The sequence below is a fragment of the Dermochelys coriacea genome, chromosome 2, assembly GCF_009764565.3.
Source record: "Dermochelys coriacea isolate rDerCor1 chromosome 2, rDerCor1.pri.v4, whole genome shotgun sequence".
NCBI classification, from domain to species: Eukaryota; Metazoa; Chordata; order Testudines; family Dermochelyidae; genus Dermochelys; species Dermochelys coriacea.
Genome location: NC_050069.1, coordinates 192,268,369 through 192,291,864, shown reverse-complemented (window position 1 = coordinate 192,291,864; position 23,496 = coordinate 192,268,369). Strand labels below are relative to the sequence as shown.

The window sequence follows — 23,496 nt, the reverse complement described above, 5'->3', positions numbered from 1 at the left end:
GTTGCCATTGTATAGTAGTTACGTAAAACCTCTCAGTTTCACAGAACATAAAGAAATATTAATATTAATCCTGTGGCTGCTGTTTCCCTCTGCCTTCAAAGTCTGAGGGCTTGTCTACACTAACATTTAGTTCATGGCAAACTGGGGTGTGAATCTAGCCCGCTATGGTCTAACTGTTCATGTGCACCCCGTGCATTAACAGTCCTGCTAATGCACTTTGGTCTAGGCCTGTTTCAAAGAGAGCTAGATCAAAACAATGTACTATGTATCAGCAGGGTGCCCATGGCAGGCTAGTGAGGGTAGATTCACTCCCAGCTTGCTGCGGTCTAATTGTTTGTGTAGACAAGGCCTGAGACACCAATTGAAACCCAGGCTGCTGCTGACATCATAAGGATTTTCTCTTTCCAGATAGAGGGGGAGCTATAGCAATCCCACAGCATTTCTGACTCTATGGGACAAAATTGCTTGATTGTCATGCTCCATTATATAGAGAGCACAGGTCTAAGCGTGAAAGGCATAAAAAAGACCAAGGGTCAAAGTGTGTCTGGCCATTCATGGGTGAGGGAGAAGTAAAGGGGTCTGCTAGTGTACTCAGGCAAGAGAGAGCCATTATTTGGAGGGGGTTGAAGGGCCTGAAGCTCTAGCAGCCCCAAGAGGTGTGTTTGGGTTAAGTAGGGGTGGCTCGATGGTCTCCCCTCTTCTGCATGTCAGACACTGTCAGGGGGGTGCGGCTATATTTTATTAAAGATGTATCAAGAGCCGCAGGCCTGCACCTTCTTCCATGCCCCAGAAGGTATTATGCCTTGCTTTGCCATAACAACCTCTTCACAGCAGTCAGGCAGCCTTCCTCTTACCCATCACCCTGAGCTGCGCTGTCTCTTGACCATTTCTAAAAGGGCTGGAACTAGTCTTATTCCGACACTGGCTCTTTCAGCTACACTCCTAAAATCACTGGGGAGCTCACAAAGCCCCTGTGCAGTAGGTAAATGATGAATACTGCAGAAATCCCTTCACCCACGACAGCAGAAGTCTGATGTTGTAAGCACAACACCGAAACCTCAGTACATGATCAAGCCAAAGGAGGAACTTGGCTGTCAGAAGGATCTTGTTCTATAAATAAATACAAGCAAAGTGAACAAAACAGAAAACAGAAAAAGTAAATTTCTTTTTGTTGAATAGTTTCTCTGTCCCAGTTTTTTCCCATGTGAAAGACCTTTTTGTATAATACAGTGGTTGGATGACAATTATTGTAAACGGTAAATCTGCTTATCCCTCTGAACTGAGTTGTCTCAATGTGCATTTAATAATCTAATTTATCTTTAATACAGCAATACCGTGTGACAAAGGTGAATTACCTTCCATTTTCTGATTGCCCTTGAAGATTGTCTTGAATCTGCAGCACTACTGATGAGATAAAGGTGAATAAGGTTGAGTGTCTGTGCATTGATTTGTAGGTTCTGGGACTGTCACCAGCGTGGCTCCAGTAGTGCCCCAGGGATCGAGAGCAATCAACAACACCATGGCTGAGACCAAGCTGAAACGCATGAGGGAGTAAGTAGCTCATATATATCTATGAAAGCAATACTTGGACCAAGTTGAAATGCATGAGGGAGTAAGTAGCTCATATATATCTATGAAAGCAATACTTGGACCAAGTTGACAGTGTTGAATGACAACAGGACAAAGGAAAAAAAAAAGAGAGATTAGAAAAGAGAGACTGTGAAATGAATCCCAGAATGTTCATTACAACAGAACGCTCGGCTATACCAGTTGAGGGAAGGCTTAACTGTTGCTTCTGAACGGTTCCCCTGTAATCAACACAATCCCTGTAAGCCTTTCCAGGAGCATACTGTGTCGTCATTGCTTTCTGTGTTGTTCTGAAGTTCCCCTTTTTTATCATCTCAACACAAACCCCATAAATCAGCGGCAGATGTTCATGTTGTGTTCTTTCCCTCACCTGCCCTTTGGCCTTTATTCCGTCATTCCTGCAAAGGATTTTTTCCTATGGTCTTGTACCAGTTAAATAAGAATAGTATTGCTGTAAGCTGGGATTTTCAAAGAAGACTAAGGAAGATGGGCATCAAACTCCCATTGAAACTCCATTAGGCTCCTTTGAAAATGGCTCCTTTGAAAATCTCAGCTATAATAAATAATTATTTCACTTCCTTTAATAGAACAGAGATCTGTAGCTTCCCTTCTAATTATATATATTAGTTAATACAGCTTATGCCTATTACAGTAATTACAGAGTATTATTATAGTAACTATGTCAGGTTTGCTGTACTTCTAGCTAGATAGTGACCTATTAGTTATGATGCTCTATCAGAACTGAAGTACAGTGTTACAACATTTCAGCTGATCTTAAATTGTGAGTTCTTCCAGACAAGGACAGTGTTTTGCTGTGTGTGCGGATAGTGCCTAGCACATTCCGGGTGTTACCAAAATACAAATAATAAACACAAATTATTAGCAATAGTAGTTATTTAATTGAAACCTCTACAGAAAAAGAACCCAACATTATAGCACTGATGCACTACTCAAAACACTCTGCTACACTAAAATGCCCAGTAGAGATGGGCCCAAGAGAAGTAGCTACCAAATATCTGTCTTACTGATGGTCACCCGACCCAGCTGAGGCTATCCAGTTTTACAGAAGTCCTAAATCTCCCTAGGATTTCATTTCCTGGATTGGCCATAGCACTGAGGTCACTCAGCATTGGCCAATCTGATTCTTGTCAGTACTACTTTCATGGAGAGCAGTTTTGAAAGAGACGCTGTGCATCATATGCCCCGTGGTTCAGAGGTGAGTTTGGTTACACAAAATACCCAATAACCTTGCAGATTTCACCCTTCAGGCAAATGGAGTTACAGGATAAATCTGCACCATTAGAGACATCTTTATATGTCTTTAGACGTCTTTCATTTCCAGCTGAAAAAAATAGAACTCTGCCAAATTACTCTCTGTGCAGGATACCAGACAAAACTTACAGCTTATAGACCAGGTTTTCGTTATCTGTGCTGTTTGCTGGGGTAAGCTTTTGGACCATCGTCTTGCTAAGCTATTTAAAAATAAAGTTGCATTTTCCAACAAACAATGTTTGTCAGTTTCCATGGGCTGCTGAGGCAGACCATGTGTAATGTAAATTATTTCTTGGCACCCAGAAACTTGTAGGATGGGCTCCTTATGTAAATTAAAAATCGAGAAAGAAATGTTAAGAGAGTGCTAGGCTATACTAGCTTGAAAACATGTCCCCAGAAATATTTTAATAAACACACATATTTTGGTGAAAACCCTGGTTTAACATGTTGAGAATGATGGGTTTTTTACACTGTGGTCCCTTTATGCTGCTAGAGCAGCATAAAGGGGCCTTTTTGTAAACTGAAATCAGAACCTATTTTTGTAAGTCAAAGTAACCACTTAATTATGTAAGCAAGTACAGAATTTGTCTGTGGTTAGAGCGCTCTAGGGCCCTTTGTCCATCGTGTGCTGTGCACCATGCCACTGTCCAAACATGCAAAGGTAAGACAGTGTGTTAATTGCAAGAAAATGGGGCTGGAAGTTGAGGTGGAAGAAAAAGACTGATAAGCAGCACATATGCAAATACACACACGGGGATCACAGCAACCTCCTGTGTGTGAACAATGCATGCTTAGAGTACTGTAGTGGGGGCATATAAAGCAGGTTGGGTGAATAGGGGTGTGTGTCTGGCCAGAAGGGGACCATCAAGTATCAGCTGTTCTGTGCTCCCCTAAAAACCCCAGCATATAATGCATTGCAAATCTGTGCAAGTCAATGCTGCTTAGAGCAAGATTAATATAATTCAGAGTTGTGAAGTCAGAAGTCAGAAAGTCAGAGTCAGAAAATTGCAACTCTACAAACCTTACTGTAGGGCCTTCCAGTTACAGGCTCCAATAAAAGAGAGAGATTGTATATTTTGCTACCATAAAATCTCAGTTGATCAAGAGTGCTCTTTGGGACGTAGAAAGTAAGATCAATAAGGATGGAATGGAAGTGCGGTGGAACTGGTACATTTTTATGGAACCAGAAGCATGCCAATTAATGATTGTTCCCGTTATCTACTTTTGTGCTGAGAGATACTCTTTTATTTTATGAAGTGCCTTAAAGGTAAGCATTGTACACAACAAAAACTACAAATTACATTAATGAAAGAAACTCATTTAGTCAACAGAAACAGCAAAAAGCATGTGGTAGCAAATGTTAATTGACATCTGTAAATAACATGAATGGGGTTGCAGACAACAGCAGGCAGGACAGTCAATCGAATAGATGTCATGTATTCATTGTTTGGAGTCATTACTAAGTATTTCTATGACTCCATTCCCTGGCAGTACATAGATATGCAGTTTATCAGGGTACTAATATAAGCAGATTCAGCTATATCGGTGCACAGGGATTTTTGAAGTGTATTCATAATTAGAGGAGTCAGCATATGGTGCTAAAAGAACATCATACAGGAATGTAGAATGAGGTCATTGAGCTTTTTGAATATAATAACTCAGATCCCCAACTGCAGTTTGCCATATTTAGGGAAACTAATTTCCTTCTCTGAGTGATTGGCTACATGGATTCAACTCATGGTGCGCATGCATCCCAGACACTTAAGATTGGGATCTTTTGGTCAGCAGTGTCTGAGGCCACACCTGCACCCTCAATGGTCTTGCATCACCCCTCAAAAGGACTCAAAGGACAGAGTGGAGCTAACTGTTCCTTAGTACCTTTTTTCTGCCATGGCAATGAGACAAAATGGAGAGAGCCGTGTCACTGTCTCTTGCACTTGTGCTCATTACAATGAATTTGTTGGTATATAGTCACCCTAGCAGTGTAGTTCATAGTTAGTTAGGATAATAGTCTTATTAGGTTTTACTTTAAGTGAACTTTTTTCCTAATGTTCGTTTACCTGGTAGCAGGTGGGCAGCTTCATGGTTCAATGAAAATCTCCTGGGTCTTAGAGTTATTCATCTTGCAAGGCAACTGTACCCCTCAATGATGGACACTCAGAATGTTTGTTTGGTATCATATGAGGGGCATATCGCTGAGAAAGGTTCTGTTTGTCATTCATTCTTCAAACAAACTTTATTAGTGAAGGATTCTTTTTTTAAAATATTTATTTATTTATTTATTTATTCATTTATTTATTTTTGGACAAATTAATGAGACCTGCTTCAGATCCAGGCAAACAAATCCCTTCTGGCTCTGAGTAATCCGCCATTGAAAATGCCCCAGCAGGCACCTGCTCTGGGCTAACCTCCAGGGCTCCTGCTTCCTCATTAAAGCATTCCTCAGATGCTCCTCCTATCAAGTCTTCAGGCTTATCTTCACTACTGGGGTAAATCAACCTAAGTTACGCTACTCCAGCTACATGAATAACGTAGCTGAAGTGGACGTAGCTTATGGCAATTTACCCCGGTGTCTTCACTGCGCTGCAGTGACGGGAGACGCTCTCGGTTGACTTACCTTACTCTTCTCAGAGAGGTGGAGTAACGGGGTCGACCAGAAAGCGCTCTGCCATCAGTTTAGTGGGTCTTCACAAGACCTGCTAAATCGACATCTGCTGCATCGATTGTAACAGTCCCACATAGTGAAGATAAGCCCTTCCTCTGCAGCCAAAAGTAATAGGATGCCACACTGTTCCTCTAAGGAGCACAGGTAGAGCTGTCCCTGGGGTAGAGCAAATCAGGGTGACCTCCCCAGGCCCCACACTTTTGGGGGCCCTGTGCTTCGTGAGGAGGCAGGCAGGGAGGTGAGGTGGGTGGAGGACAGGTAGGGGGGCAATTGAAATACCATCATCCCCTCCCCCCAGTGCCTGCTGGTGGGCCCTGCCAATCAGCACCGCCTCCTCCCGCCCAGCACCTACTGCCGATCATCTGTTTTGCTGCGACTGGAGGTGCTGGGGTGCGGTGAGAAGGGAGAGGAGCAAGAGCACAGCGTGCTCGGGGGAAGGGGCAGAACTGGGCGGGGAAGAGGTGGGGTGGGGGCAGGAAGAGGCAGAATGGAAGCAGAGCAGGAGTGTGGAGAGGTGGGTGGAGGAGGGTCCTGGGCAGAGCTGGCGGGGAGCACCCCCTAGCAGATAGAAACTCGGCGCCTATGTCCTGGGCCCCACACCCCCTAGGGATGGCCCTGAGCACAGGTACAGGTCTCCATCCCAGGGACCTAGCAAAAAAAGAGGAAAACCATCTCCTCTTCCCACTTTAAATGAAGGTAGCTCAAGGCCTGACTTAAGCCTCTCTGGCACCCATAGTGATGCCAATCCCATGCTTCAGTACCATCTAAACATCAGTCACAAGCTGCCTTTGGTACAAAGTCTGGACTGCCCCCATGTTCTCAGTGCTGGCAGTGAGATTCCAATTCCTTTGGTATTGACCACATTGGCACTTTTTCCAATTTGCTACTCTTGATACTCAGAAGTTTATAGCACTGGGCAGTTTAACTGTTTCAGCCCTGCTGGAGTCCCCTTTATTGTTTTTCACAGTGAAGATATCTTCAATGGGGGTGGAGGTGAAGGGGGAGCAATCAACAAAGTCTTTTGTCGTGTATGTTCCACAATAGTTCATCTGGTGTTGAGACGTGCAAGAGAATTCCTCCCAACAGCTGAATTTGCAACTTGAAGCAGAAGAGGGAAGATCAAAAAAGTCCTAGAAAGGAGGAAGTGTATCTTTTATGCTGGTTGGACTCTGAGGGGGCAAGGATTACTAAGCATAAGCAAAAGATCCCCAGTGCTTGCCAGGGTTAGCCCTAAAGGACACATAGAACTTGCCTACTATAGAAGCTTCTATTAGTTTTGGAAAATTAAAATTGGAACTCATTTGTGTGTATGTCTTTACTTGCTTTAACCTTGTAAATGGCTCTCTTATTTCCTTTTCCTAGTTAATACATCTTTAGATAGTTATAGGATTGGCTACAAGTGTTGTCCTTCACATGAGATCTAAGGTGCAATTGACCTGGGTTAAGTGACTGGTCCTTTGGGACTGGGAATAACTTGAATATTATTGTGATTTTTGATGTAAGGGACCATCTGTCACATAGGCAAGCTTACCTGGGTGGCAACACAGACTGGAGTACCCAAGAGGACTGTCTGTGACTCCATGTTAAGGCTGTTATAGTGCTTGAGGAGTTTACACTTGATACTTGGTTGCTGAAATCTAAGTATAGAACACTCAATCAATTTGCATTTTGTGCCCCGCTTCTTAACAGTCTGCCCTGAGGTTAGTACCCATGCTCTTGAACTGCTACAGGACAGCTTGACAATCAGCCATACCAAAGACCCTCCAAACTGCCTAGAGACAAACAGAAGTTTCATTGGAGAAGGCCGCCTTATCATAGAATCATAGAATATCAGGGTTGGAAGGGACCCCAGAAGGTCATCTAGTCCAACCCCCTGCTCAAAGCAGGACCAAGTCCCAGTTAAATCATCCCAGCCAGGGCTTTGTCAAGCCTGACCTTAAAAACCTCTAAGGAAGGAGATTCTACCACCTCCCTAGGTAACGCATTCCAGTGTTTCACCACCCTCTTAGTGAAAAAGTTTTTCCTAATATCCAATCTAAACCTCCCCCATTGCAACTTGAGACCATTACTCCTCGTGTGTCATCTGCTACCATTGAGAACAGTCTAGAGCCATCCTCTTTGAAACCCCCTTTCAGGTAGTTGAAAGCAGCTATCAAATCCCCCCTCATTCTTCTCTTCTGCAGACTAAACAATCCCAGCTCCCTCAGCCTCTCCTCATAAGTCATGTGCTCTAGACCCCTAATCATTTTCGTTGCCCTTCGTTGCACTCTTTCCAATTTATCCACATCCTTCCTGTAGTGTGGGGCCCAAAACTGGACACAGTACTCCAGATGAGGCCTCACCAGTGTCGAATAGAGGGGAACGATCACGTCCCTCGATCTGCTCGCTATGCCCCTACTTATACATCCCAAAATGCCATTGGCCTTCTTGGCAACAAGGGCACACTGCTGACTCATATCCAGCTTCTCGTCCACTGTCACCCCTAGGTCCTTTTCCGCAGAACTGCTGCCGAGCCATTCGGTCCCTAGTCTGTAGCGGTGCATTGGATTCTTCCATCCTAAGTGCAGGACCCTGCATTTATCCTTATTGAACCTCATTAGATTTCTTTTGGCCCAATCTTCCAATTTGTCTAGGTCCTTCTGTATCCTATCCCTCCCCTCCAGCGTATCTACCACTCCTCCCAGTTTAGTATCATCCGCAAATTTGCTGAGAGTGCAATCCACACCATCCTCCAGATCATTTATGAAGATATTGAACAAAACGGGCCCCAGGACCGACCCCTGGGGCACTCCACTTGACACCGGCTGCCAACTAGACATGGAGCCATTGATCACTACCCGTTGAGCCCGACAATCTAGCCAGCTTTCTACCCACCTTATAGTGCATTCATCCAGCCCATACTTCCTTAACTTGCTGACAAGAATGCTGTGGGAGACCGTGTCAAAAGCTTTGCTAAAGTCAAGAAACAATACATCCACTGCTTTCCCTTCATCCACAGAACCAGTAATCTCATCATAAAAGGCGATTAGATTAGTCAGGCATGACCTTCCCTTGGTGAATCCATGCTGACTGTTCCTGATCACTTTCCTCTCCTCTAAGTGCTTCAGGATTGATTCTTTGAGGACCTGCTCCATGATTTTTCCAGGGACTGAGGTGAGGCTGACCGGCCTGTAGTTCCCAGGATCCTCCTTCTTCCCTTTTTTAAAGATGGGCACTACATTAGCCTTTTTCCAGTCATCCGGGACTTCCCCCGTTCGCCACGAGATTTCAAAGATAATGGCCAAGGGCTCTGCAATCACAGCCGCCAATTCCTTCAGCACTCTCGGATGCAATTCGTCCGGCCCCATGGACTTGTGCACGTCCAGCTTTTCTAAATAGTCCCTAACCACCTCTATCTCTACAGAGGGCTGGCCATCTCTTCCCCGTTTTGTGTTGCCCAGCACAGCAGTCTGGGAGCTGACCTTGTTAGTGAAAACAGAGGCCTTCTTCTACTGCGACTTCAATGAGGCAGACACCAGCTTCAAAACAGTTTGGTGGTTGTGCTAAGAGTTGTTGGGAACACCATTAGGAGATCAGTCAATTTATTTTGGGGGAGGTTGGAACAGCATTACCACTGACCAGTGGGTCCTCGAGAACACTGAAGCAGGTTATTCAATTCAGTTTCAAGCAATTCCTACTCACCACCTACATTTCCCATCCCTTTTCAGGGACTATCTTCTTGAGAGACTATTGCAACAAAAGATGGAATCCCTCCTCACTCTTCAAGCAATAAAATAAGTTCCTCATCTGGTCAGTGGGAAGGGGTTTTATTTTCTTTACTTTCCAAAGAGAATAGGATGCTGGTGCCCTATTCTGGACAGCAGAGAACTCAGCACCATTGTTCAAGTTCAGAATGGTGAGCCTGGCATCAGTAATCCCTATTTTAGATCCTGAAGACTGGCTTGCAGCTCTCCACCTCCAGGATGCATATTTCAATGTATCAATCCATCCTACTCACAGAAGATACTTAAGATGTGCATAGGAGACTTCACACTCACTGTCCAGAGTACTGTCAACAGCCCCAAGAGTTTTCACAAAAGGTCTGGCTGTCCTAGCAGTACATTTTAGGAAACAAGGCATTCTAGTTTGATGACTGGCTGATTTGGGGACGCTCTCCTCAGCAAGTCACAGGCAGCATAAATTGGCATTCCAGCTCTTCACCACTCCAGGGCTCCCAATCAACAAAGAGAAATCATCACTCCTGCTGATGCAAAAAAGAGACTTTGTAGGAGCACTTCCAGACTCTACAATAGCGAGAGCATATTTACCCTGAAGCAGGTTTGCCCCACTGTCAGACCTCATAAATCAGTTAGCCAAACCCATTGATAAGGGTCAGGACTTGTCTAGGAATGTTAGGCTGCGTGACCTTGTGCCTGTGTGGGACTCAGTAGGTTAGACTTCACCATAAATGGTTTTTACTGAAAGGGTGGTTGAAGTCCACTCACCACCCAAGCATAACATAGACATGGCAGTTCAAATACCTCAAGAAGTCCTATTATTATTAAATTGGTGAAATTTGCAAGGTTGTTCTATTTTCTCCACCTCTACCTACAAAGATTTTGCCCAAAGTCCTCTCAGAGTTTCATCTGAACCAAAGGATATTTTAGTATTTCTCCTCCTAAGCAATAGTCTATCCAAGTGTGTGTGTGTGTGTGTGGGGGGGGATCGCACGTTAGATGTCCCTAGAGTCCTGTCTTTTTATCTGAATAGAACTAAACCCTTTAGGGTCTCACTAAACTTATTTCTTGTTTTTGCTGAAAGAATGAAGGGACAAGCTACATCATCTCAAAGACTGTCCAAATGGATTTCAGATTGGTACCTGTGTAGCTAGACTAGAATCCTCTGCCCAGGTGAGAGCCCACTCCGTCAGAGCCCAAGCAGCTTCTGCAGCATTGTTCCCATTGTTGAAATTTGTGAAACAGCTACCTGAGGTTCAGTACATACATTTACTAAATTATTTTTTTTGGTCCTGGCATCTAGATCTGATGTCTGCTTTGGCAGATGCCGAACGCCAGCCCCTTACATGAGGGCACCTCTTGTGAGTCGCCAAGAGTGGAATACATAAAGACGATCATTCAAAGAAGGATCAGTTACTTTACAGTAACTATTATTCTCTGAGATGTGTTCTCTTTCTGTGTTCCACAGCCTGCCCTCCTTCCCCACTACTACTGAGCCTGATAGCACCTGTTTTTCTCTTCTGGCGAAGGATCTGAGGGCCAGTTGGTCCTGCTCTGCTCTCTGCTGGGTGTCTGTAAGGGCACTCAGGGCATAGGCATGGCCCCATTGGACACTGCTGGCCAAAAGATTCTGATCTGGAGTGCATGAGCTGTATGTGCACCAAGAGTGGAACCCATGTGGACAACACATCTCGAAGAACCACAGTTAGCATAAAGTGCGTAACTGTTCTTTGGGTTTTTTTTTTTCAAAAGATAGGTGATTTGTGTAGCATGTATCTGGAAAGTTTCTGGAGATGTTCTTAAGTGCTTCCCAAGATGTGGTGCAATTATATAACCAAGGGAAAGTTAAGAGAGTTATTCAAGGCCAGGATAAGAGGTGAATGGATCACTTTCTATATGTGCATCCACAGAGAGAAGATTTTTTTGATAGGAAAGGTCTCTCTTATGTAGCAGACAAAGTGGCTAGAAGCTGAAGCTAGACAAATTCAGACATACTCTTAATAGTGGTGGTAACTAACCACTGGAATGACTTACCAAGGGATTTGGTGGAGTCTCTATTATGGTGTCTTTGCATCAAGACTGGGTATCTATCTTAAAGATATGCTCTAGGTCAACCAGAAGTTATGGGCTTGATGCAGGAGTTATCAGGGTTCTAAAGCAGGAGCGGGCAAACTTTTTGTCCTGAGGGCCACATCGGGTTTCCAAAATTTTATGGAGGGCTGGTTAGGGGAGGCTGTGCCACCCCAAACAGGCAGGCACGGCCTGGCCCCCTACCCCTATCAGACCCCCCCGCTTCTCGCCCTCTGATGCCCCCCCCCCCAGGACTCCTACCCCATCCAACCCCCTTGTTCCCTGTCCCCTAACAGCCACCCCGGGACTCCTGCCCCATCCACCACCCCTGCTCCCTGACCGCCCCCGGACCCCCCACCCCATCCAACCCCCACTCTGCTTCCTGACTGCCCCCTGGGACCTCTGCCCCCATTCAACCTCCTTGTTTCCCACCCTCTGACCGCCCGACCCTTATCCACACCCCCTTCTCCTGACCACCACCCTGAACTTCCCTGCTCTCTATCCAACCCCCCCGCTCCCTGCCCCCTTACTGCGCTGCCTGGAGCACCGGTGGCTGGCGGCACTACGGCCGCACAGCACAGAGCACCAGGTCAGGCCGGGCTCTGCAGCTACGCTGCCCCAGGAGCTCATAGCCCTGCCACCCAGAGCATTGTTCCAGCGGCGCAGTGAGCTGAGGCTGCGAGGGAGGAGGAACAGCAGGGGAGGGGCCAGGGACTAGCCTCCGGGGCCAGGAGCTCAGGGGCCGGGCAGGAGAGTCCCGCAGGCCAGATGTGGCCTGCGGGCCGTAGTTTGCCCATTTCTGGTCTAAAGCCTGCATAATACAAGTCAGTCTGGATGATCAAAATGGTCTTTTCTAGCCTTAAAAGCTATGAACATCCCATCTTTCTAAGTGGAGGTTAAAGTCTTTAAATCCTAATCTTTTACCTGACTAATCTGGAGCATTAAGGCCAAAAGCAATTTTAAAGCTATGGTGCTGGTGCCTAATGGGGGAGAAATAACATGGGGAAATAGTTTTACTTTGTGTAATGACTCATCCACTCCCAGTCTCTATTCAAGCCTAAATTAATTGTATCCAGTATGCAAATTAATTCCAATTCAGCAGTCTCTCGTTGGAGTCTGTTTTTGAAGTTTTTTTTATTGAAGGATAGCCACTCTCAGGTCTGTAATCGAGTGACCGGAGAGGTTGAAGCGTTCTCCGACTGGTTTTTGAATGTTTCTCCCCCCCACCCCGCCCCTCACTGTTCCTAGACGTTCTTGTTAACTGCTGGAAATGGCCCATCTTGCTTGTCACCATGAAAGGTTTTCCTCCTTCCCCCCCCTCCTGCTGGTGATGGCTCATCTTAAGTGATCACTCTCCTTACAGTGTGTATGATCAAACCCATTGTTTCATGTTCTCTGTGTGTGTATATAAATCTCCCCACTGTATTTTCCACCGAATGCATCTGATGCAGTGAGCTATAGCTCACGAAAGCTTATGCTCAAATAAATTTGTTAGTCTCTAAGGTGCCACAAGTACTCCTTTTCTTTTTGCGAATACAGACTAACATGGCTGCTACTCTGAAACCTGAGAATATATACAAAATAGTATGCATATCTTTTTTTTTATACTGAAAATATCAAAAGGAATAAAAACATTAAAAGGGAGAAAGGACTATAAATGCAGAGTGTTTCATGCTCCTTTACAAAGGTATCCATGAACACATACAATGAGTCAGCTGAATAGAAGTGCAGGTGAGAATTCAATAAAATGTATATGGGTAAAAAGAAAGGGCTTTTATCCCCCAAATTTTAAGTAAATTAAGATCCTAGAGCACAGCAGTAAATGCCTCTTATTCAGTTCCCAAAGTCTTGCACACAGCAGCATACCAGGATCAGGCAAAAGACTTCATTATCACCTGCTGAGTGTAAGTAAAATTGTCTTTCAGGCGCTGCAGAGAAAAGCATTTGGCGATATTTTTGTTCTGGGTTGTGATTGCTCATAGCACTGTTGGTTTAGATTCATGAATAGTAAGAATATGTGCTGTTTGTGATGTTGGCATTGAATGTGTTATATCTCTTAAAAATTCAGAAAGAAAGGTCAAGTGACGTCATTGAATGAGCACCATGTAGTCTTTAAGATTAGCATCTCAGATTACGCCTAAACTAAGGCATAGGTTTTATATATTATTTGTGCATGTTTCCAAAGGAGTCTAGTTGCTTTGTTGGGTGGATTTTCAAAAGTGCTTGTCACTGTCCTGATGTTGCTGTCATTGGTATTTTACCATAGACATTAATAGGAACAGCATTAAGCCAATGCTCCAAGTAGAAAAGTGTCCATTTTCAAAAAAACACCACTATGTTTGGTGCTTGCTGGCGTTCATTTTAGAGCTTGATATTTGAATGGACACTAATTATTGGAGAGGAAATACACCCTGCCACTGCCTGAGCCATAACTGATTTTTGCATCTGAATAGAGGACACCATTCTGCAGTGCTATTAGTCCAGGAACTTTCATGGGCACTAAATTCTCTCTCATTTAGCACTTCTGTATTTTAATTCAGCATTTTATCTACATTTTAAAGTAGTAATTTCTGCATTATGACAAAAGGAACTTTAAAATATAGTTGCCTTTTTTTTCTTTGCTTCCAGTGGTCCAATCTTACGAGTCATTTACATATACATTCTCTCAGTTGCACACAGACTGAGGGCTTGTCTTCATGAACAATTAGGTCGTGACAAGCTGGGGTGGGAATCTATCCTGCACTAACTCTAACTGTCCATGTGGATCCTTTTGACGTATATTAACAGTTTGTTAATGCACTATGATCTAGTCCCATTTCAAAGAGGCAATGAAATAAGAAAGGCAAGGCAAGGCAAAGCTAGCCTAGGAAGGCAAGGCTAGCCTAGGAAGGCGAGGCAAGGCAAGGCAAGGTAAGGCTAGCCTAGGAAGGCAAGGCAAGGAAAGGCAGGCAAGGCTAGCCTAGCCTAGGAGGCAAGCAGGCAAGGCCTAGCCAGCCTAGGAAGGCAAGGCAAGGCTAGCCTAGCCTAGCCTAGGAAGGCAAGGCAAGGCTAGCCTAGCCTAGCCTAGGAAGGCAAGGCAAGGCTAGCCTAGCCTAGCCTAGGAAGGCAAGGCAAGGCTAGCCTAGCCTAGCCTAGGAAGGCAAGGCAAGGCAAGGCTAGCCTAGGAAGGCAAGGCAAGGCAAGGCAAGGCTAGCCTAGCCTAGGAAGGCAAGGCAAGGCAAGGCAGGCTAGCCTAGCCTAGGAAGGCAAGGCAAGGCTAGGCTAGCCTTGCCTAGCCTAGCCTAGCCTAGGCTTGCCAAGGCAAGGAAGGCAAGGCAAGGCAAGGCTAGCCTAGCCTAGGAAGGCAAGGCAAGGCAAGGCAAGCCTAGCCTAGCCTAGGAAGGCAAGGCAAGGCAAGGCTAGCCTAGCCTAGCCTAGGAAGGCAAGGCAAGGCAAGGCAAGGCAAGGCTAGCCTAGCCTAGCCTAGGAAGGCAAGGCAAGGCAAGGCAAGGCAAGGCTAGCCTAGCCTAGGAAGGCAAGGCAAGGCAAGGCAAGGCTAGCCTAGCCTAGGAAGGCAAGGCAAGGCAAGGCAAGGCTAGCCTAGCCTAGCCTAGGAAGGCAAGGCAAGGCTAGCCTAGCCTAGGAAGGCAAGGCAAGGCTAGCCTAGCCTAGGAAGGCAAGGCAAGGCTAGCCTAGCCTAGGCTTGCCAAGGCAAGGCAAGGCAAGCCTAGCCTAGCCTAGGCTTGCCAAGGCAAGGCAAGGCAAGCAAGGCAAGGCTAGCCTAGCCTAGGAAGGCAAGGCAAGGCAAGGCAAGGCAAGGCAAGGCAAGGCAAGGCAGCCTAGCCTAGCCTAGCCTAGGAAGGCAAGGCAAGGCTAGCCTAGCCTAGCCTAGGAAGGCAAGGCAAGGCAAGGCAAGGCTAGCCTAGCCTAGGAAGGCAAGGCAAGGCAAGGCAAGGCTAGCCTAGCCTAGGAAGGTAAGGCAAGGCAAGGCAAGGCTAGCCTAGCCTAGGAAGGCAAGGCAAGGCAAGGCAAGGCTAGCCTAGCCTAGGAAGGCAAGGCAAGGCAAGGCTAGCCTAGCCTAGGAAGGCAAGGCAAGGCTAGCCTAGCCTAGCCTAGGAAGGCAAGGCAAGGCTAGGCTAGCCTAGCCTAGGAAGGCAAGGCAAGGCTAGGCTAGCCTAGCCAAGGCAAGGCAAGGCAAGGCTAGGCTAGCCAAGGCTAGCCTAGCCAAGGAAGGCAAGGCAAGGCAAGGCTAGCCTAGCCTAGCCTAGGAAGGCAAGGCAAGGCAAGGCTAGCCTAGCCTAGGAAGGCAAGGCAAGGCAAGGTAAGGCAAGGCTAGCCTAGCCTAGGAAGGCAGGCAAGGCTATCCTAGCCTAGCCTAGGAAGGCAAGGCAAGGCAAGGCTAGCCTAGCCTAGCCTAGCCTAGGAAGGCAAGGCAAGGCTAGCCTAGCCTAGGAAGGCAAGGCAAGGCAAGGCAAGGCAAGGCAAGGCAATGAAATATGAAAGTGCCTCCATTTGATCCACGTGGACAGTTAGTACGTGGCCAGCTAGTGCGTGGTACATTCCCACTCCAGCTTGCCACAAACTAAATGTTTGTGTGGACAAGCCCAAAGTCTCACTCACACATAGTTTAAAGATGCACTTCTTTTTCTGTTAATTATGTAGGCTCTTAGTCAACAAAGCAGAGAAACATAAGCCTCACTTTAAGCACATTACTATCAGTGGGATTGGTCATGTACTTAAAGTTAAACACATACTTATCTTTGTGTCTGAGATATTTTAATTTTGCTGGTTGCTTTATAAAAAGGTAGGGCAAGATTGTAGGTTAGACTGCATGCCTGAACAGGAGCGTAAGAGGGAAAAAGGACTCCCCTTACATGGGGCACCCAGACCCAGGATTCTGGCATGTGGGAGGGAATGGGTGCTGCAGGTCTGGTACTCCATCCTGGCTCTTGCTCACCCTTACTGTGTCAGCTGCAGAGCCGAGCTGGTAAAGAAGAAATTCTGTATGCCAGGTGAATAATAAATGGTTACCTTCTTCTGAAACAGCTGCCTGTGTTGTTGTAAACACTCGTTGAGAGCATTGCAGCCTGAAAGGGCACCGCAAACAGGTCTCTGGCTTGGCTGGATTCGCTGCAGGTAGCCATGGAGTGCGACAGCGTTTGCTGGTGCCAAAGGCCTCATCTCAGAGTCTTGGGGTATGTCTACACTGCGACCCCAAAAAAACAAACAAACAAAAAAAACACCATGGCACTGAATCTCAGTGCCCAGGTCAGGTGACTCAGGTTTGCATGGCTCTGGCTGCGGGGCTAAAAATTGCAGTGTAGACATTCAGGCTCTAGTTGGAGCTTGGACTCTGAGACCTTGTGATAGGGAGGGTCTCAGAGCCCAGGCTACAGCCTGAACATCGACACTGCAATTTTATAGCCCTGGAACCCAAGCCGCACAAGCCACTGGTCTTATATCACAGTGTACATGTACCCTTGGAAGCCACGGGCCTGCCCCCACAGAGCTACATGGGTCCTTAGGGCAGAGCACACTAAGGGGTCACTCCCAAGAGACGGGTTACAAGCTGAGTCATACACCAGACCTGGTGACAAGCCCCTATACAAGAAATTCATCAAAATGCTTGATTAACTCCAGTTTTCTCTAGAAGGAAATGCATTACCAGTGACTGCCCCATTTCTGTTGAATACATGCAGAGTCTCACACAGAGCGATGGAAAGAGAATTAACACACCTCAGGATTCACATTTGCAGTATAATTTTTATCCTGCTGAACAGGAAAAACAGTCTGTATTTTGAGTTTGAAATTGTCATCTTTAAAAATGTGAAGACTATGCCTTCTGTGCACCCAAATAATGCACAGGGATGCCTTTCATTTAGCTTGTTTTTCAGCTTTATGGCATCTGCCATTGTTATAAATAGGAACCCATAAATAATACCAGACATTTAGTTTGTGATTTTTTTATTTATTTAGCAGGAAGCCCTGGCAAAAACTGAATGAGTTTAATAAGGGACGGAACTGATCTGCAGTTTTAATTATTATACTGTGTTCAAAGTAACAGTAGACCGAGGGGTTCTCATGTAAATACATTTAATGAGCTACTCTTTCTGTCCACAAGCAGAACAAGTTTCTGACTTTTTTGTTTATGTGAATATGGTGTTCCCGGATGGTTCCAGATGGATGATTTTGGAAAAGGAAATCACACCTGTGTACCAAATACAAATGTGCCCCAGAGCCCAGTGCAATCAGTGGAAATACTCCCATTGAGTGGCGTTTTGATCGGGCACATAATGTGTGTTGTAGTACTTAAAGCATTCCTGAACTATTCCCCCAATATATATCACTCTGCTCTATAGCCTAAGTGACTTGGTCGTCCTTTTGCTGCTCCTCAGTACAAAGGATACCAGCACAATGGGTACTAATTAGCCCCCTTGCTTGCTCTCTCAGGAGAGGTGCCAAAGAATAAAGCCAAGTTCAGCAAAGCATTTCAGAATGTGCATAGCTTGATGCATAGGAGTAGTTGCCTTGTCTTGGCTCAGACTGGTCATGCCTGAAGTTACAGATATGCTTAAGTCCTTTGCTGAACCAGCCACTAAATGTGCACAGCGATCGAACTTGCACTTTCACTTGTAGGGGCCGTTCTTGCAGGCCATCCTCTTATCTATAGACTGTCCTCAGGACAATGCAGGGAAGCTTACATTGCTCCTCCTTTCTGAGCTATACCTGTGGATAAAGTGAGAACGTCACTTTATAGGGCTATCACCAGAGGTGAAAGTAAGCCGGTAAAAGCCGGTGCGCCGTACTGGGACCAGCTTTCCCAGACAGCTGTTTAAAGCTCTGGGGTAGCGCCGGCAGGGCTGCGGTGGGGATTTAAAGGGCCTGGAGCTCCAGCCGCTGCTATTGCCCCAGCCCTTTAAATCTTCACCTGAGCCCTGCTGCCTGAGCCCGGGGTAGCGGCGGTGGGGCTCTGACGGGGATTTAAAGGGCCCCGGAGCTCCAGTCGCCACTACCGCCCCGGGCCTTTAAATCCCTGACAAAGCCTGGCTGCTGCTATCCCAGGGCTCGGGCAACAGGGCTCAGGTGGGGATTTAAAGGGCTCGGGGCTCTGGCAGCTGCTACCACAGCGGAGCCACAGGTCCTTTAAAGTTCTGCCAGAGCCCAGAGCCCCGGGGTAGCGGTGGCAGCCGGGAGCCCCAGGGCTCCTCAGTGATTTAATGGGCCCCGGGTTCCACTGCGGTAGCGGCAGCTGGAGCCCTGGGCCCTTTAAATCGCCCCCGAGCCCTGGGGCTCCCAGCCGCCTCTGCAGCTGGTAGCTCGGGGGTGATTTAAAGGGCCCCAGGCTCCCAGCTGCCACGACCTCAGCTGGAGCCCGGGCCCTTTAAATCAAGATTTAAAGGGCCTGGGGATTTAAGGCCCTGCCTCTTCCGGTTGAAGCCACGCTTCTTCCGGTTGAGGCCACGCCCCCTGCTCAGGCCTCCGGCGTACCGGTAAGTCCTCTCACTTACTTTCACCCCTGGCTATCACTTCCACACTTTTTGGCAGCACTAAATTCATGATGAGTAAATTTAAAATAAGTGAAGATGGCAATCAGAGTAGGCAGAGGAGCACAAGATCTAGAGATCCTACTAACCATAGTGAAAAAAAACACTTTAGCCTTGGTATGTTTTCCTGGGGAAATAAAATGAGCTAAATGAGTCCTGGGACTCTTAACAAGAAACACATTCTAAGCTCTAAAAGAAGGCAATACTCTTTAATGATTATGTGTGTGTGTGTGTGTTTGTGTGTGTTTATAAAAAGAAACCTTGTTCAGATCCTTTACATTTCTTAATTGAGCTAAGAGTTGTAGCCCCATGGTATATTTCACTATCTCTTGCTGCCGTGAATTGTTTATTGTGACATTTATTGTTTATAGAGGAAGGTGAGCTTGAACCTGCCTTAAATGCCCAAGATCATTTGTATTCAATCTGATAATGAATTACATTCCACTAATGTACATAGCACAAATCATTACAAGTATGCATTAGGCTCATTTTAAAGAAATGTCAAGTAGCCCATAACATTCACAACATTAAGGAAATTATATGGCTGCTACATCTTTGTATGAAAAGCACAGATTTTTTCCTTGTTTTTCTAATGCTGTGCATGCACAATAATACACAAATTGAGCTATTCAGATTTCAAGCTTGAAAAAGCTTAATAAGACAGTTGATTTTTTTCAATATTTTGCAAATGTGAGAATGTTTTCGCACATCATTAATGATAGTCTATTTCAATATTTAACATATCATTACAATGTTTAGTAAACCCAACATTCTGACCCTGCAGGATTTACAGATGTGCAAGAAAATAATTTAGCTATGTAAAATGTAAATATTTGTTCACCAGGGCCTAGGAAGGACTACAAATGCATTCCTATTTGCTCCATCATTTTTGTCTTGCGCAGATATGTTCACTAAGTTGTCTAATACTACAGTGCCCCTACTCTACTTGCGCTACATTGATGACATCTTCATCATCTGGACCCATGGAAAAGAAGACCTTGAGGAATTCCACCATGATTTCAACAATTTCCATCCCACCATCAACTTCAGCCTGTCCACACAAGAGATTCACTTCCTGGACACTATGGTGCTAATAAGCAATGATCACATAAACACCACCTTATACCGGAAACCTACTGATAGCTATTCCTACCTACATGCCTCCAGCTTTCATCCAGATCGCACCATACGATCCATTGTCTACAGACAAGCTCTATGATACAACCGCATTTGCTCCAACCCCTCAGACAGAGACAAACACCTACAAGATCTCTATCATGCATTCTTACAACTACAATACCCACCTGCTGAAGTGAAGAAACAGATTGACAGAGCCAGAAGAGCACCCAGAAGTCACCTACTACAGGACAGGCCCAACAAAGAAAATAACAGAACGCCACTAGCCATCACCTTCAGCCCCCAACTGAAACCTCTCCAACACATCATCAAGGATCTACAACCTATCCTGAAGGACGACCCATCTCTCTCACAGATCTTGGGAGACAGGCCAGTCCTTACTTACAGACAACCCCCCAACCTGAAGCAAATACTCACCAGCAATCACACACCACACAACAGAACCACTAACCCAGGAACCTATCCTTGCAACAAAGCCCGTTGCCAACTGTGTCCATATATCTATTCAGGGGACACCATCATAGCGCCTAATCACATCAGCCACACTATCAGAGGCTTATTCATCTGCACATCTACCAATGTGATATATGCCATCATGTGCCAGCAATGCCCCTCTGCCATGTACATTGGTCAAACTGGACAGTCTCTACGTAAAAAAATAAATGGACACAAATCAGACGTCAAGAATTATAACATTCAAAAACCAGTCGGAGAACACTTCAATCTCTCCGGTCACACAATTACAGACCTGAGTGACTATCCTTCAACAAAAAAAACTTCAAAAACAGACTCCAATGAGAGACTGCTGAATTGGAATTAATTTGCAAACTGGATACAATTAACTTAGGCTTGAATAGAGACTGGGAGTGGATGGGTCATTACACAAAGTAAAACTATTTCCCCATGTTTATTCCCCCCCCACCCCCCGCTGTTCCTCAGACATTCTTGTCAACTGCTGGAAATGGCCCACCTTGATTATCACTACAAAAGGTTTCCTCCCCCCCCCCCGTTCTCCTGCTGGTAGTAGCTCACCTTAATTGATCACTCTCATTACAGTGTGTATGGTAATACCCATTGTTTCATGTTCTCTATGTATATAAATCTCCCCACTGTATATTCCATTGAATGCATCTGATGAAGTGGGCTGTAGCTCACGAAAGCTTATGCTCAAATTTGTTAGTCTCTAAGGTGCCACAAGTACTCCTTTTCTTTTTGCGAATACAGACTAACACAGCTGCTTCTCTGAAACCTAATACTACCATGTTTTCTGAAAGGAAAATCAGTGTTTCTTTTTCTCGTACATTCAACACAATATATTTTAATGGTCATACTGTGCTATATTTGTTGCTCATAATGCAGCATATCTAAGCCATTAAGGTGTAAATCTGGCCCTCTCCTGACACACACAAGATATGGAAGGCCCTGAATACAGCAGGACTGGTATATAGTAGTTCCATCATGCATGGTGGGGGCCAGAGGGTGGGGTCCTGTGCAGGATGTCTGAATACCTTCATGAAGAATATTTTGGGAAGGAACTGGCGTATGCAGAACGATGCATGGACACCTGCAGAACCCTCTTTAGTATTGCACAGCAGCCAAAAGGACTACTGCAGTCCTGAGCGTGCAGTAACATGTGAGGAGTGACCACTGCTGCTTTGCAGCTTGTGGGAAACTGTACTGCTTTTCCACTCCCTTCATAGACCTCCCCCAAGCTCACCCCATTTTGTCAGGTTGTCACTTGGATACAAGCTTTGGGAGCAAGTCCTCAACATGTAAACTGTGCTCTATTGACAAACGATAACATTGAATGGACAGGGACAAGGTGTATGTTAAAAGCAGCAGGCATTCGTTGTAATGAAATGAGGTAATTCATTAAACAAACACGTCTGCTGATTGTTACCAGAAGGAGATGCTTGATACTAAAAAAAAGAAGCTTTACCAATAGAAATATTGCAAACATTGTCTCGGGCTTTTTTATTACTATATTGATTTCTGTGTGTACAGTGTTGAAGATGCAAATATTGAATAGTGAGGCATTCCTCAGCTATAAATGCTAGTACACATCAACTCAAGGGCAATTATTTTGAAGTCAGATGTGGTTCAGGGAGGATTTTAAATTTGCAACATACTACCTGATACTAATTAAAGTAAATAATGGATTTTGCTATTTATATTCAATAAATGTAAAAACATCTTTGTTAAGTTGTTAATGAAAATATTTTTAGGCAGTGAAGCTATGTTCAATTTTTAGGAAAAATTTCAGCTGGTAACATTATAGATTTGGTTAATATAATTCATTCATTTGTATGCCATTTCTCCATTTTTCACACGGCTGTATTGTTTTACAGGGTCTAGCGAGAAGTTTCCTTAGCACATTGCTCTCTGGCCTGTAATATGCTTGCTATTACTCATGACAAGCCAAGTCCAACTTTTTGTTAGCTGACGCCATTAATCACTCTTTTGACATGACTTCAAGTATTTACAGCTTTGGCAGAGTTGGCTCGTTTGTGACTAAAAAATAGGTCTTTGTACATCCAATATTAACTTATGGTGCACAATACCAAAAGATGATTTTTCCATTGTTCAAATAATTGTCTAGATTTATGGCACTGTCTTGTTAGTTAATTAAGTGGATAAGTCTGTTTGTCCCTTCCTTTTTCTGATATTCAGATTCTAGTTTTCTATGCTTATATGTGAATTTAATTTAAAAAGAAATGTTATTTTTTGTTTTTGGTAAAGGATATATACAGAAATTTCACCTGCTTCTGAGACTATAATATGTCAGCTTTCAAACTAGCTTTTTATGGGTAGGTCCCTGGGCCACAGAGAGACCCACAGAAATCAAGTCACCATTTAAAATAAATAATAATCAGCTTTTACCCTCAGTGACCAAACAGTGGTATATGCAATACTGCAGTTATTACCCTATTCTAAGTAAATCTTGTGTGATGACTGTGGGTAATTGTTGACTTTTAATGGCAGTAATTATGTGGTATATGGAAGGAAGCTACTATTCAGACATATCTGTATCTGGTCTAGTATAATAAATACACTAGACATTAATAGGGAAAGTAAGTTGGGTCAAAAATCTATCTGTCTAATGTGTTGAGAATTTTTGCTTCATCTGGCTCAGAGATGGATGCTGTTGGACTGACAACTTCTAGGAAGTCTTTGTACTTGTGACTGTGCTAAATGCCAGCATATTTACTAACTTAATTTTACCCAGGCCTTAGAATGTCAGCAGGTTTAGAAACAGTTTGCAATCTGGGGATTGTTGTCTGATCATTTTTTTTTAGACTCTGACCTGTGTCAGTTGTTACTAAGGACCTGGATACTATCAATGGTTTCAACTAAATCTAGAAAATAGATAAATACGGACTGATAGAAATGGCCCCATGAGTGAAATTCCTGGGTCCATTAAATTCTATATAATATTCTTTCTTGCTCAGCAAATAGGCAGTCCCTTAAAATGAACCATCTGAAGAAACAAGGTGGGTGAGGTAATATCTTTTCAAATCTTTATTGA

At 44.9% G+C, this 23,496-nt stretch overlaps 1 protein-coding gene across 6 annotated transcripts in view; it reads left to right on the top strand.

Annotated features, from left to right (window-relative positions):
* NEK11 (NIMA related kinase 11) overlaps nucleotides 1–23,496 on the top strand; it is a 169,716-nt gene that overhangs the window by 133,436 nt on the left and 12,784 nt on the right. For 3 of the 6 annotated variants that reach the window (XM_043508953.1, XM_038393222.2, XM_038393223.2), the window contains exon 15: nucleotides 1,455–1,551. In XM_043508953.1, coding sequence (XP_043364888.1) covers nucleotides 1,455–1,551 — 97 coding nt within the window. Of the gene's footprint in view, nucleotides 1–1,454; nucleotides 1,552–2,672; nucleotides 2,804–19,735; nucleotides 19,873–23,496 lie in introns of those variants that run through there. The other 3 variants (XM_038393224.2, XM_043508955.1, XM_043508954.1) reach the window with 3 other exon arrangements.